Below are 15,871 nucleotides of genomic sequence, written 5' to 3'. Positions count from 1 at the left end.
GGTCTGTAATTGCCGGGGATTTCCCTATTTCCTTTCTTGAATAGAGGAATTACATTTGCCTCTCTCCAGTCCTCAGGTACGACTCCAGTGAAGAGCGAGGATGCAAAGATCTTCGCAAGTGGCGAAGCAATCGCATTTCTTGTTTCCCAAAGCAGCCAAGGACAAATCTGGTCCGGGCCTGGCGACTTGTCAGTCTTAATGTTTGACAAAATGTTCAGCACATCAGTGTCCTCTATCTCTATCCATTCCAGCATGCACACCTGCTCTTCAAAGGTTTCATTCACTACAAAGTTCATTTCTTTCGTAAAGAGAGAAGCAAAAAACTCATTTAGGGCTTCCCCTACCTCCTCAGACTCCACACACAAATTCCCTATGCTATGCCTGATCAACCCTACACTTTCTTTGACCATTCTCTTATTCCTCACATAAGTGTAAAATGCCTTTGTGTTCTCCCTATTCCGTTCTGCCAAGCCTTTCTCGTGTCCCCTCCTGGCTCTCCTTAGACCATTTTTGAGCTCCTTCCTCGCCTGCCTGTAATCCTCTAGAGCTGAGCTTGACCCTAGCTTCCTCCACCTTATGTAAGCTACCTTCTTCCTTTTGACGAGAAGCTCCACCGCTCTCGTCATCCAAGGTTCCTTTATCTTACCCCTTCTTGCCTATCTCAGAGGGACATATTTATTCATCACTCGCAACAACTGTTCCTTAAGCAGTCTCCCACATGTTTATAGTGCCTTTACCATGGAACAAATGCTCCCAGTCCATGCTTCCTAACTCAGGTCTAATCGCATCATAGTTTCCTCTTCCCCAATTAAATATCCTCCCATTTTGCCTAATCCTCTCCTTCTCCATAGCTATGTAGAATGTGAGGCAGTTGTGGTCACTATCACCAAAATGCTCTCCCACCACAAGATCTGATACCTGCCCTGGCTCGTTTCCGAGCATCAAGTCTGGAATGGCCTCTCCCTCGTCAGCCTGTCAATGTACTGAGTTCGAAAACCCTCCTGAACACATCTTACAAAAACAGCTCCATTCAAATCTCATGCTTGAAGGAGGTTCCAATCAATATTGGGAAAGTTAAAGTCATCCATTACAACAACCCTACTACGTCCACACTTTTCCAAAACTGCTGACCTATGCTTTCTTCCATCTCCCTGCTGCTATTGGGGGGCCTGTAGTAAGCCCCTAACGAGGTGACTGCTCCCTTGCTGTTCCTAATTTCCACCCATACTGACTCGGTAGGCAGATCTTCCTCGACAATGGAAGCTTCTGTAGCTGTGATACCCTCTCTGATTAGTAGTGCTACACCCCCTCCTCTTTCTCCCCCCTCCCTATTCTTTTTAAATGCTCTAAACCCTGGATCATCCAGCAACCATTCCTGCCCCTGAGAAACCCATGTCTCTGTTATGGCCACAATATCATAGCACCAGGTACTGATCCATGCTCTAAATTCATCACTTTTATTCCTGATACTCCTTGCGTTAAAGCAAACGCACTTTGACTTTCCCAGGAAAATCCTTCCCACTAGCTGGTCTACCTCTTGCTATTGCCTCATCTGCATCAACTCTCACCTCTGGTATACAGCTCAGGTTCCCATCCCCCTGCCAGACTAGTTTAAACCCTGTCGAACTACTCGATCAAACCTTCCACCCAGGACATTGGTCCCCTTCCAGTTCAGATGCAACCCGTCCTTCTTGTAGGTCCCACCTTCCCCAGAAGGCATCCCAATTATCTACATATCTGAAGCCCTCCCTCCTACACCAGCTGCGCAACCACATGTTAAGCTGCGCCCGCTCCCTGTTCCTCGCCTCGCTATCTCGTGGCACCGGTTGTAAACTAGAGAAAACTACTCTGTTCATCCTGCTCTGCAGCTTCCATCCTAACTCCCTGAAATCACTTTTTCTATCCTTAATCCTTTTTCTGGCTATGTCATTAGTGCCGATATGTAACACGATTTCTGGCTGTTCGCCCTCCCCTTTTAGAACCTTATACACCCAATCGGAGACGTCACGGACCCTGGCACCAGGGAGGCAACATACCTTCCGGGAATCCCGATCCTGACCACAAAATCTCCTGGCGATTCGCCTAACTATCGAGTACCCTACCACGAGTACTTTTCTATTCTGCCCCCTTCCCTTCTTTGCCACAGTGTCAGGCTCAGTGTCAGAGAACTGACTACTATGGCTTTCCTCTGGTAGGTCATTCCCCCCCTCAGCAGTATCCAAAACGGTATACTTATTGCTGAAGGGAATGTCCACCGGGGATCTCTGCACTGTCTGTCTGTCTGTCCTCCTTCCTCCCCCTAACTGTAACCCATCTGTCCTTGTCCTGAGCCTTAGGAGTGACCAACTCCTGGTAGCTCCTCTCAATTACCCCTTCTCAATTAGAGAGTCATAGAGTCCTATAGTATGGAGACAGGCCCTTTGGCCCAAGCTGATCCATGCCGACCAAAATGTCCGTCCACACTAACCCCATTTCCCTGCGCTTGGCTCATATTCTTCTAAAATTTTCCTGCCCATATATTTGTCCAAATGCCTTTTAAATATTGTTAATATACCCGCTCCAATCACTTTCACTGGCAGCTCATTCCATATGTGTACCACCCTCTGTGTAAAATGTTGCCCCTCAGGTTCCCTTTTATTTCCCCTCTAACCTTATACTAATGCCCCCTAGTCCTTGATTGTCCAATCTTGGGGAAAAAAACTGAGTGCATTCACCCTATCCCATGCCTTTCATGAACTTATACGTTTCTATAAGATCCCCCTCCGTCTCCTACGCTCTAAAGAAAATTGTCCTAGTTTGTCCAACCTATCCCTATAACTCAGACCCTTGAGTCCAGGCAACGTGGGTCTTGTAAATTTCTTCTGCACTCTTTCCAGTTTAATAACATCCTTCATATAGTAAGATGACCAAAACTGAACACAATACTCCAAGTGTGGCCTCACAACATCCTGTACAACTACAACATAACTTCCCAACTTCTATACCCAATGCCCTGACTGATTGAGGCCAGTGTGCCAAAAGCCGCCTTCACCCCCTCAGTCTCATACGCTCTAAACAAAAAAGTCCGAGCTTGTCCAATCTCTCCCCATAACTCAGTCCCTTGAGTCCTGGAAAAATCTTTGTAAATTTCTTCTGTACTCTTTCCAGTTTAATAACATCCTTCCTATAGCAAGGTGACCAAAACTGAACACAATACTCCAAGTGTGGCCTCACAACACCCTGTACAACTGCAACATAACTTCCCAACTTCTGTACCCAGTGCCCTGACTGATGAAGGCTAGTGTGCCAAAATCCGCCTTCACCGCCCTATCTACTTCTGACTCCACTTTCAGAGAACCATGCACCTGAACGCCAAGGTCCCTCTGTTTCGCACACTACTTAAGGCCCTACCATTGACCATGAAACTCCTATCTTGATCTGACTTTTCAAAATGCAAGACCTCACACTTATCTACATTAAACTCCATTTGGCATTTCTCAGCCCACTTCTCCAGCTGATTGAGGTCCTGCTGCAATTTCTGAAAACCTAGGAGCAGCACAGTGGCTCAGTAGTTAGCACTGCTGCCTCACAGCACCAGGGTCCCAGATTCGATTCTAGCCTTGGGTGACTTCTCTGTGTGGAGTTTGCACATTCTCCCCGTGTCTGCGTGGATTTCCTCCTGGTGCTCCGGTTTCTTCCCACAATCCAAAGATGTGCAGGTCAGGTGAATTGGCCATTCGAAATTGCCCGTAGTGTTAGGTACATTAGTCAGAGTGAAATGGGTCTGAGTCGGTTACTCTTCGGAGGGTCGGTGTGGACTGGTTGGGCTGAAGGGCCTGTTTCCACACTGTAGGGAATCTAATCATCCTCACTCTCCACGATATTGCTTATTTTAGTGTCATCAGCAAATTTACTAATCATACCTTGTACATTTTCATCCACATCATTGATATAAGTAATAAACAGTAATGGGCCCAATATCAACCCCTGAGGCACTCCACTAGTCACAGGCCTCCGGTCCTATAACCAACCTTCCACTATTAACCTCTTCTTCCAACCATTGAGTAATTGTGTATCCAATTTGCCAGCTCACCCTGGATTCCACAGAATCCAACCTTCCAGAGCAGCCTACCATGTGGAACCTTATCAAAGGCCTTAATGAAATCCATTTGACTATGTCGACTACCCTGCCCTCGTCAACCTTCCTGGTCACTTCATCAAAGAACTGTAAAAATGTTCTTTGAGACATGATCTCCCATGCACAAAGTCATGCTGACTACTTCTAATCAAACCCTCTTTTTCCAATGCATGTATATCTTATCTCTCAGAATCGCCTCAGGTAGTCTACCATATTCCATTAACCTTGCTAGTAGGAAGAAATACAGCTGCTCTCGTAGAAGCATTGGAAGGTTTTTTTGTTCTATGTCATTATTTTAAAAAATTATCTTTAACCAGCAATCAAGTGTTACTGCTCTGAGGTTCAACGTGAGAAGCATTCGACAGAAACAGATGTTGAATAATCTGGCACACCAACAATTCCATGTTTGGGTAAGAGTTTCTTATTTATCTCCAGTGAGTTTGAGCACATATGGAGAAAAATGATTGAATCAAGGTGAGCAATTATTTGATACATTAAACCTGCGTCTTCCATAAGCAATATGAAATAAGGGACTCCTCTTCAGCCAATAATATTTGCGAAAATTGATCCTTAGCTATCTTAGCAGATGTCTCTTGAAGTACTTAAGCAGGGTTACTGTAGCTATATCTAAGTCATGGAATAAAAAAGCTCGGACAAGAAATAGAGCCAAATGATAGCTTGAGCACACATCAACAAAGTATAATAAGGATTTTAGAAATATTAGTCTCCATTTTAGATCAAAATTGTAGTTTGGATTATCATCCTTTTCAGGGTAGCAACTCATTTATTCTCCTAAATAAAAGCAAATTACTGCGGATGCTGGAATCTGAAACCAAAAGAAAAAATTGCTGGAAAATCTCAGCAAGTCTGGCAGCATCTGTAAAAGCCTTGTCAAAGCCTTGACAAAGGGTCAGTTAGACTCGAAACGTCAGCTCTTTTCTCTCCTTACAGATGCTGCCAGACCTGCTGAGATTTTCCAGCATTTTCTCTTTTGATTTATTCTGCTGGCTGTTCTTGTGGTTGTGGAAGTGTTTGATGCTTTCTCGAATGCTTTGAAGTTGCCTAAATCTGCAAATTGTCGTGTTGCACACGCTGGAGGACTGTGTGCTGACTTCAAAGTTTCTAACCAGATGACTTTCTCCAAACATGAGGGCAGTATTTTCATTCCACTTCATTACAGCATTACGGGGAAAATGAGCAGAGGAGTCACAGAATAGGACAAGTTGTTGGAAGAAACCGTAGGCTGTAAGAAATAGGAACAGCAGTCCCTTGAGTTTCTTCTGCCATTCAGTAGGATCGTGGCTGATCAGATGTTGCTCACATCTAGCTTCCTGTATTTTCCCCTGTATCTTTTTTGTTTTCACTTCCAAAATCTACATGTTTCCTGCATTATACTCCATTTGCCAACTTTTAACCTACTTACTTAACCTATCAGTATCAGCCTGAAAACTGTTTGTATCCCTCTCCCAATTTAGCTATCAACCTATTTTGCATTGTCTGCAAATATGGCTACAATTCTTATGCTTTCCTTCCTCCAAGTCATTTAATGTAAATTGTAAACAGTTGCAGTCCCAGCCCTGATCCCCTTGGAACCCACTGGGCAACGGTTGCCAATCTGAAAAAGAACCTTGAATCCCCACTCGTTGTTTCCTGCCCATTAGCCGCATTATTCTATCCATGCAAATATATGATCTCTAATACCATGGGCTCACAAATTTTGTGAGGTACCTTATTGAACACCTTGAAGTCCATAACAATACCTCAATTGTTCCCTTGTTCGTACCCTGGGTGAGACTTCCTCAAAAAACAAATGAATGAGTCCAACACAATTTTCCTTTCACGAAGCCATGCTGACACTTCTTGATTAGGTTATAATTTCCTAAGTCTGCTGCTATTATTTCCTTAATAATAAATTCCAAGAATAGATGTTGGCTAATCAGCCTATAGTTATCTGTTTTTTATCTTTCTCCCTTTTTGAATAGGAGTGTTCACATTTAAAAATCACACAACACCAGGCTATACCTCCTTCATCAGGTGATTGTCACTTTCGTCGCTCCGAAAGCTCGTGTGCTTCCAATTAAACCTGTTGGACTATAACCTGGTGTTGTGAGATTTTTAACTTTGTACACCCCAGTCCAACACCGGCATCTCCAAATCATGAGTGTCACATTGACAGTTTTCTAATCCTCTTGTACTTCAAGGATTTTGGAAAATTACAATCAATGCGTCCACTATTCCTATAGCTTCATCTTTTAGGTGGGAGGAGAGGAGGGGGCAGAGAAGCTTCATCTGCCCAGTCCATTCAGAAAGCACTTGGAGAATCCTCTGAGCACAATGCTGTAAAATGTGCTGGTGACATTGTTTAATATTACTATGTCAATTAGATCAAAAATTGATGAACTGCCAGTGTAGTGCACCAGTGACAATGTCCATACAATAGTTAAATGCATTTTTGTGGTTACTGGACTAAAACTGATTTCTTGACAGTTGTGTCATTTCTAAGCAGTTATAGGCAGATTTCAGTTCTCCAGTTATGTTATCCACCAAATCATTCCTTCATGGGAGATTAGTTTCTGTCACCATTCATTCATAACAAGAGTACAACAGTCCATCTCATTCTTCAATTTGTCCCTATATTGTTCTCATTTTCATTGTCTGCTTCATGAAGCAGAATATGTAAAAGCTGATTTAATTCTAGGAATTTTGCAGCATCTTTATTTATTCCTGGAGTTCGTCTTAATTGGATTTGCAATGACATTCAATTCAGTAAAGCTTTGTTACACTTCCAGCTGTCCATTGTCCTCCATTGTGTGCGAGTGGGTTCACACTGCATTTTGTTCAGGTGAATCACCATGGTTTTTCTCCATTGGTTCAGATGTGTTTAACAAACTAGTTATTGTGAAACTGCAGTTCCAAGAGACAGTGGCTTCAACATGTACTAAGTCTGTGCATGCCCATTGTTTCAAGGCAGCTTCAGCACGCATGATTGATGGAGTTTAATTGTTGAGAAATATGCGGCAGCTTTTGAACAATGTCGTCAGAGGCTTCAAGTTTGATGCGAAGAACTTGAGGTTAACTGATCCCACCTTAGTAAAGGTGAAGAATTGAAGATTAATTGAGAAGATGGATATGATTGGTTAGTTAGTTCCCATTCCTGATTGTGATTTGATGACCTCCGCTCCAGAGTAAATGCACATTCCTGAACCAGAAGCTGGCATGATGAGGTGTCTTTCACAGTCCAATTGCTCACTGACAGCTGCTGGAACAAGTGAGGAATAACAACTTGACTGAGGGCCACAGTGATTTTAGATGTGCATTTCAGCAAAAGTAAGTTTTTTCAGGAGGCATTGGAGAGCACTTTAGAGAACAATGTGCTCTGTACCATTGCAAGTTTCACAACACCATTTCAGGGTATTGGAATACATTGCAACAGTAACTGTCCCATCTTAGTGAGTTGAGCTCCCCTGGCATTGCTCAGTATACTAATTCCAACTATCTTTCCTTCAATGCATTGTCCATGCTTGGGGAAATCAGTGTGAGGTTTTGCAGCCTCATTTCCATTTGTGGCTGTAGTATACAGCTAAACTGACAGTGATGAACAGCTTTGTAAGAAAATCTAAGTGATATGTCACTTTGTGTTGGTGACCATGTAGGCAATATTATTTATATAACAAATGGTGTTTTTAAAAATCTTAAGAATCGGATGGTGGCGCAAATTGTTAATTCACAGCAGAAGACAAACTTTCTGCAAAAGTGACAGATGAGGACCTTTTCTCCCAGGCATTATGGAGCACATTCTGGATAATTTCCAAGCTTGTGCTGTCAATTGTGATGTCTCCTTTTCGCTACACAGATTAATGAGATCAGATCTTCAGAGACCCATTGTCTCCACAAACACTTAATGTAGGAACTATTGTGAAATTGCTGAATGATCATCTTTTCTTGGCAGATAAAATTACAGTCAGTGTAATCTTTATTGTCTTATACAATGTCAAGAAATATGAATCATTTCCTTTTGCAGTAAACTGTACATTTCTCATAAGTTTATTCTTCATTCAAAACTTTGAAGGATAACTTTTTTTGCTGCCTGTGATTCAAAACTTGTTTCCTCTTGTTACTGAAGCAGAAATCTCTGATTTAAGGAACAAGAATTTCAAATGTTGCTCAGTGTGTTTTTTCGAACTCCCGTTTCTTTATCTCTCAATTGGCATTTGAAATTATGCAAGATCTTGATGGAACGGGTGGGAAGAAACTGATTGATTAAATTCCTTAACAAGACACCGATTTAAGATAATTGGCAAAGAATCCAAGGGAGGGAGAGGAGAATTTTTTATATTTTGAGTTGTTTTTGGTCTGGAATAGATGTTACAGGAGATCCTTGAATAACTTGAAAAAATAAATTAGATTGTCACCTGAAGCAAAAACTTTGCAGGACAGTGGGGAAAGAAAGGGGAGTGGAATGAATTGCATTATCTTCCAGAGAGGTGGAATGAGCATGATTACTGATGAACATAAGAAATAAGAATAGGAGTAGGCCATCTGACCTGTTGAGCCTGCTCCACCATTCAATAAGATCACTGCTGACCTTTCAATGGACCCAGCTCCACTTACCTGACCACTCGCCATAGCCCTTAATTCCCTCAGTGTTTCAAAATCTATCTTTGCCTTAAAAACATTCAATGAGGTAACCTCTGCTGCTTCACTGGGCAGGGAATTCCACAGATTCGTGACCCTTTGAGTGAAGAAATTCATCCTCAACTCAGTCCTAAATCTGCTCCCACTTATTTTGTGGCTATGCCCCCCAGTTCTAGTTTCACTCGCCAGTGGAAACAGCCACCCTGCTTCTATCTTGTCTGTTCCCTACCCATTTTTATACGTTAGCATAATTCTCATTCTTCTAAATTCCAATGAGTTTAGTCTCAGTCCACTCAGTCCCTCTTCATAAGCCAACCCTCTCACCCTTGGAATCAACCTAGTGAATCTGCTGCAATCTATGCTGTTTGGTGCTATGACTCTGTGAATTGCACTTACTAGAGCTGAAGCTGTTACAATTTAGGAATCATGTTTGCTCAGACGTTTGAGACCTGGACTAAAACCAGATTTTAGTTTGTCTGAATTCAGGTTTAAATATAAGATGCTCCTTGACCTCCAGTAATTTTCGTGGTTTGGTTTTCATGACAGCCTATTTCAAGAAAGAAGCATAATTGCACAAGCTCCTTTGAATTCATGAAATTCAATCTATTAATACAGCCCCCCCCCCCCAAATAAAGTGAGTTTCTTGGGTATAAATGTGCATAACCCGCAGGTGGGAAAACAATGGAAAGTGCACTCATGAACCTACATGCTAAATTGGCTGATGAATGTATTTCTGACAAACCCCCATCACTTCACCTGGGCTCATTTAACTACGCAGTTCTATAAATACTGGGACCTGAGCCTGCATTTCTGGTCTCTTAATTACTTTTGTTCTGACAGATGCTGCGAAGGTGCTGGAATCAGTGGAAATTACGTCTGGATCAGCAAGAGGAGCTTGAACTTCGAGCATTGACAGGACAAGCCCAAAACCATTTCAGGTATTCCTGTGCTTTGAGGATGGTTAACTGTTTAGTTTCCTGACTCTCAATAATCAGACATCATGGAAAAGTGACAATATCTTGAATGTTCTAAGGCTGATCTGTTCCTACTTACTGTGTGCGTACCTTGCCTTGAATCTCCCAAATCTGCTTCTAATATTGTGTAGACTTTTGATTCAGAAATCTTTTGTCAGTTCCTGTGATCAAGTACCACAAAACTGTTTGGTCAGATTTCTGAGTGTCAGACGCTTGAAGCTGAATGTCTTTCTGATGACTCCTATCTGTTCAGATACAGAATGCTACTGCATAAAAACACATCATTGCATAGTTAGATAATCAGTTTGATATCTGATCACAGCTAATTTGACAGCATCTGGAAGATGTCATGAGGGTGGTCCTCAGGCTTCTGAAGGTGCCACAACCTGAAGGTTTAGGCCAACCATCTGATGGCAACAGTAACTGAAGGTGCCTGACCTCAATGTTGAGTCAGCCGTGATGTCTGAAATGAGTTGTTAGTTTGTGAGCTGGTTTGGTTCCTGTACAAGACCAAAACAAGAGACATGAAATAAAAACAAATTCTGCAAATGCTTGGCAGGTCGCGTAACATGGAGAGTCAAACAGTGTTGATATTTCAAGTCAGTGACCTGAAATATGAATTCTGTTTCTTTCTGCATATCTATAGCAAGGGTCTTTTCCCTCGAGTGAGGGAGTTCAAAACTTGTGGAAAAATTTTAAGGTGAGTTTTAAAAAGGACATGAGGGGCAACTTTTTTACACAGTTCATGTGTAGAATGAACTGCCAGAGGAAGTGGTGGATGCAGGTGCAGTTACAAAGTTTTAAAGCTATTTGGATAAATACATGATTAGGAAACGTTTGAAGGGATATGGGCCAAATGCAGGCAAGTGGGACTAAGTTTAGGTTGGGAACATTGTTGGCATGGATAGTTGGACTGCAGGATCTATTTCTGTCCTATATGACTCTCTAACTGATTATTTTCAGTGTTGAAAAGTTGAAAGAATTACAGATACTATAAATCAGAGATAAAAGTAAAAATAGAGATGAAATTAGAAATTGCTGGAAAAGCTCAGCAGGTCTGGTAGCATCTGTGGAGAGAAATCAGAGTTAATGTTTTGGGTGGCCACAATGATCTCCTGGACTGATTTTGTTTGCCAAAGGATTTCAGAAATGTACCATTTTTATTTCCAAAACTCATCTGTATTTGTAATCTGGCATTTTACCTTTTCCAGGATAGTGCATGTTGAACTGGGAGTCTTTGTATTGAGATAAACATGATAGTACATATATGTTAGAACAGCTTGCTGGACTGTTTATAAATGCAAAAAGCTTATTCAGTAGATCAAGCAGGTAGTGCCAGACTTGCTGAGTTTCTCCAGCATTTATTATTTTTGTTTCAGATTTCCAACACCTGTAGTATTTTGCTTTTATTTTTGGACCATGAAATTTTGTTAGCTGTTTGTCAAGTTTTGTATGTTCTCAGATTTCTTTCTGGCCAGGCACTGATTGCATCTGACCTGTCTGAGAGAGAGATTGCTTTTGCTGCTGCTGACCCATTCATCCCTCAGCCATTGTAGATACTTTATCGCTTGACTGATTAGCGATAAACAGCATGGTTTTGTGAGGGGGAGGTCGTACCTCTCTAACTTGATTGAGTTTTTTCAGGAGGTGATGAAGATGGTTGATGAGGGAAAAGTGGTTGATGTTGTCTATGTGGACTTCAGTAAAGCTTTTAACAAGGTACCTCATGGCAGACTGGTACAAAAGGTGAAGTCACATGTAATTGGGGTGAGCTGGCAAGCTGGATACTGAACTGACTTAGTTACAGGAGAAAGAGGGTAGGGGGTGGAAGGATGCTTTTTGGAATGGAGGGCTGTGACTCGTGGTGTTCCACAAGAATCAGTGCAGGGACCTCTACTCTTTTAGATCCATATAAATGACTTGGAGGAAAATGTAGCTGGTCTAATTAGTAAGTTTGAGGATGATGCAAAGATTGGTGGAGTTGCGGATAATGCGGAGGATATAGATCAGGTGGAGGCATGGGCAGGCAAATGACACATGAAAATTATGTAATTTAATCGGGACAAGTCTGAGATTATGCATTTTGGAGGGTCAAATGCACATGAAAATTATGTAATGAATGGCAGGACCCTTCAAAGTATGCAGAGAGATATGTGTGTGCATGTCCACAGATCACTGAAGGTGGAAGCGCAGGTAGATAAAGTAGTAAAAATACCTATGGCATGCTTCCCTTCATTGAAAGGGGGCATTTTTAAGAATAGACAAGTTACACTGCAGCTTTGTGGAACTTTAATTAGGCATACAATTCTGGTCACCACACTACCAGAAGCATCTGGATGCTTTGGAGAGGGTACAGAAAAGGATAACCTGAATGTTTCCTGGTATGGGGGAATTTAGCTATGAAGAAAGGTTGCATAGACTGGGGTTGTTTTCACTGAAGCACAGGAGGTTGAGGAGCAATCTGATAGAAGTTAATAAGATTGTGAATGGCATGGACAGAGCGGAAAGTATGAGATTTTTTCCCAGGGTGGAGGGGGTCAATTACTATGGGACACAGATTCAAGGTGGGGAGGGGGGGGGAGGGGAGAGGGATGTTTAAAAGAGATGTGCAAGGTAAGTTTTTTGCACAAAAGGTGGTGAGTGCCTGGAATGTGCTGCTCGTGGAGGTGGTGGAAGCAGACACAGTAGCAACTCTCAAGAAGCACTTGAACGAACACCTGAATAGGAAGGGAATACCAGGAAACATTCAGGTTATCCTTTTCTGTAGTTGAAATTTTATTGCTGGAACAGCACAGCAGGTCAGGCAGCATCCAGGGAACAGGATGCTGCCTGACCTGCTGTGCTGTTCCAGCAATAAAGTTTCAACTTTGATCTCCAGCATCTGCAGACCTCACTTTATCCTTTTCTGTACCCTGTCCAAAGCATCCAGATGCTTCTGGTAGTGTGGTGACCAGAACTGTATGCAATGTACCAAGTGTGGCCTAATTAAAGTTTCACAAAGCTGCAGTGTAACTTGTCTATTCTTAAAAATGTCTCCTTTCAATGAAGGCAAGCATGCCATAGGTATTTTTATGACCTTATCTACCTGAGCTTCCACCTTCAGTGATCTGTAAGTGAAGACGGTTTTAGTATGGAAGGGCAAATGTGGCATCGCAGGCATGAAGGGCCAAAGTGCCTGTCCCTGTGTGTACTGTTCTTTATACTGTGGGTCCTTGGGCAATGTACAAAGTTGCTTCAAATTGCAATGCAGTTGATCAATGGAAAGATCTAGGACTAACTTTCTTTTTACACTGAAAGTAAGCAAGTATTAGAAGCAATTATCACTTGAATTAATTATACTTTATTGACAATAAAATGCCTGGAATCCTACAACTCTATTTCATGTCACTAACTGTTCTGAAACTGCATCTTTCTTTTCCAGGGAGGTATTGCTGAGGAAATCTTTCCATTGTTGGATAAAAGGCATTCAAGAGGAAAAGTGGTATCAGGTGAGGAATAAGAACATGATCCTGAACAAGACAATTGAAATAGTTCTATATAGTAATTCCAGTGGTTTAACAGGTAGATCAGTAGAACCCAGATTGACTCAGTCGCTTTCATTTAAAGAATCTCAAATTATTAATTTTCAGCCTCTGTTAACATGTCACAGTTGAAATATGCTTTGCAGCAAAAACACAAGCATTTCATTTGTTTTGAAATGACAGTTAAAAACAATTTAAAGCAATTCAAGAAAACAGTCTTGCTCGGCATCAGCCTATTTCCACCCCTCACCAGTCTCCCTGGGTTTTGGACTACTCCTCCATACACTTAGTTGTCTGTTTGCTGTCTCCTTCAGATGACGGAGGCCTGTGTCATTACTGAATCCCTGAGCTAAACTTTCTCAATACTCTTTTGGTTTGGTTTCCTTCAGTAAGAGATTCACAGCACCACCCAGAAGCCCTGTGCCTTCCTTTGTGTTTGGAACTCACCTCAGGCCTGTTGTTGCCTGATTTCTCAAGCATGATTCTCTTGAGCTGAGGTCCACTCCTTTGCCCAACCCCATGGACCTGCAGTGTCACGGGAGTGAAAATAGTAACAAGTATGGGACCAACTGGATTAATCTTTCAGAGGATTATTCATTTCATTTCAAATTCTTACACTGGATTTTGTTAGCCAGGCCAGTATTTGTTGGTCATGCCTAACTGCTCTGGAGCTGTTGGATTTTTTTAGGTCATTTCAGAGAACAATTAAGTGTTATCCACATTGCTGCAGGTCTGAAGTCACATAGGACAAGACCAGATAAGGATGGCACTCAACCTGCTCTGAAGAGCATGAGTTCGTGGTAATCATTACTGAAACTAGCATTCAATTCCAGCTGTTAGTAATTGAATTTAAATTTAATTATTGTGGCAGGATTTGATCCATATCCCCAGAGGATTAGCCTGGCTATTTGGATAACTAGCTCAGCCATAACATCTCTCACTTGAAGAACATTTCAATGTGGAGCTGTATTCCATGTTCATGAGTGCAGTTGGACAATATGGAACGTAGCTTGGAACTGTTGTGAAGAACAATTAATTCTCAGCTGGTAACAAAATCCCTGCTGAACCTTGCAACTAAATTATATTGTGACCTGCTGTGTAATGCTGATTTATTAAATTACTTCTGAGGGCTCTAATTGTCTGATTAAGTTGTTAAATAGACAACTTGAACTTTTCTGAGTTGTTTTACTGTGGTTTAATAATTGGCATTAGTGAAAGTGAGGAGCTTTTAGTTGATTCTACTTTGAACATACTTTGAAAAAAGAAAGTTTCAATACCATAGTTAGTGAAATGATGCCTGTAGACAAGTGTATTTTAAAAACCATCCTTCACTTATGCATTCATACAGCCTTGTAGCGTGGAAACAGACCCTTCAGTCCAACCAGTCCATGCCAAACTAAACTAGTCCCATCTGCCTGTTTCTGGTCCATAACCCTCCAAACCTTTCCTATTCATCTACTTATCCAAGTGTTTTTTTAAACGTTGCAATTGTATCCACCACTTCCTCAGGAAGCTCATCCCCCATGTGAATCACCCTCTGTGTAAATAATTTGCCCCTCATGTCCTTTTAAAATCTCTCTCAACTCACTTTAAATATGTGCCCCCTCATCTCAAAATCCTCAATCCAAGGGAAAAGACAACTACCATTAACTCTATCTATACCTCTCATTATTTTATAAACTTCTATCAGGTCGCCTGTCAACCTTCTTTACTCCAGTGAAAAAGTCCCAGTCTATCCAGCCTTGCTTTATAACTCAAACTTTGCATACCCAGCAAGATCGTGGTAAATCTCTTCCGAACCCTTTCCAGCTCAATAATATTCTTCCTACAACTGAGCGACCAGAACTGGACACAGTATTCCAGAAGAGGCCTCACCAAGATAGTGGAATCAAGGGTTATGGGGATAAGGCAGGAACAGGATACTGATTGAGGATGATCAGCCATGATCATAATGAATGGTGGTGCTGGCTCGAAGGGCAGAATGGCCTACTCCTGCACCTATTGTCTATTGTCTAATATCCCGTAGAACCTCGATATGATTTCCCAACTCTCATACTCAAAGGACTGAGCAATGAAGGCAAGTGTGCCAAAAGCCTTTTTAACACCCTGTTTATATATACACAAACTTCAAAGAATTACGTACCTGCACCCCTCGGTCCCTCTATTCTACAACACCATCCAAGGCCCTACCATTTATTGTATAAGCCTTACCTTTGTTTGTTGTACCTAAATGCAATACCTCGCATTTATCCAGATTGTGCTCCATCTGCCATTTTTCAACCCATTGACCTATTTGATCAAGATCCTTTCTAATCTTAGAAAACCTTCACTGTCTACTACACGAACAATTTTGGTGTCATTCGCAAACTTACTAAACATACCTTCTATATTCTCACCCAAAAAACTGTAACATTACTCAAGATGTAACCGTACTGTCCTCCTAACAATTCTACTTCATTCATATGGTTATACATTCCAAGACCTTTCTTATTATGATGGTGATCCATCAAATTACACCGGCACCACTCCCCACCTCTTCCTCCGCTACATTGATGACTGCATTGGCGCCACCTCGTGCTCCCGCGAGGAGGTTGAGCAATTCATCAACTTCACCAACACATTCC

At 41.8% G+C, this 15,871-nt stretch overlaps 1 protein-coding gene across 4 annotated transcripts in view; it reads left to right on the top strand.

The window, feature by feature from the left end:
• sfi1 (SFI1 centrin binding protein) overlaps positions 1-15,871 on the top strand; it is a 134,830-nt gene that overhangs the window by 30,343 nt on the left and 88,616 nt on the right. For all 4 annotated transcript variants that reach the window (XM_043716109.1, XM_043716110.1, XM_043716108.1 and 1 more), the window contains 3 exons: positions 4,435-4,527; positions 9,593-9,690; positions 13,148-13,214. In XM_043716109.1, the coding sequence (XP_043572044.1) occupies positions 4,435-4,527; positions 9,593-9,690; positions 13,148-13,214 (258 nt within the window). The remainder of the gene's footprint in view (positions 1-4,434; positions 4,528-9,592; positions 9,691-13,147; positions 13,215-15,871) is intronic.

This window comes from Chiloscyllium plagiosum, chromosome 25, assembly GCF_004010195.1.
Source record: "Chiloscyllium plagiosum isolate BGI_BamShark_2017 chromosome 25, ASM401019v2, whole genome shotgun sequence".
NCBI lineage: Eukaryota > Metazoa > Chordata > Chondrichthyes > Orectolobiformes > Hemiscylliidae > Chiloscyllium > Chiloscyllium plagiosum.
This window is presented reverse-complemented; position numbering and strand designations above follow the sequence as displayed.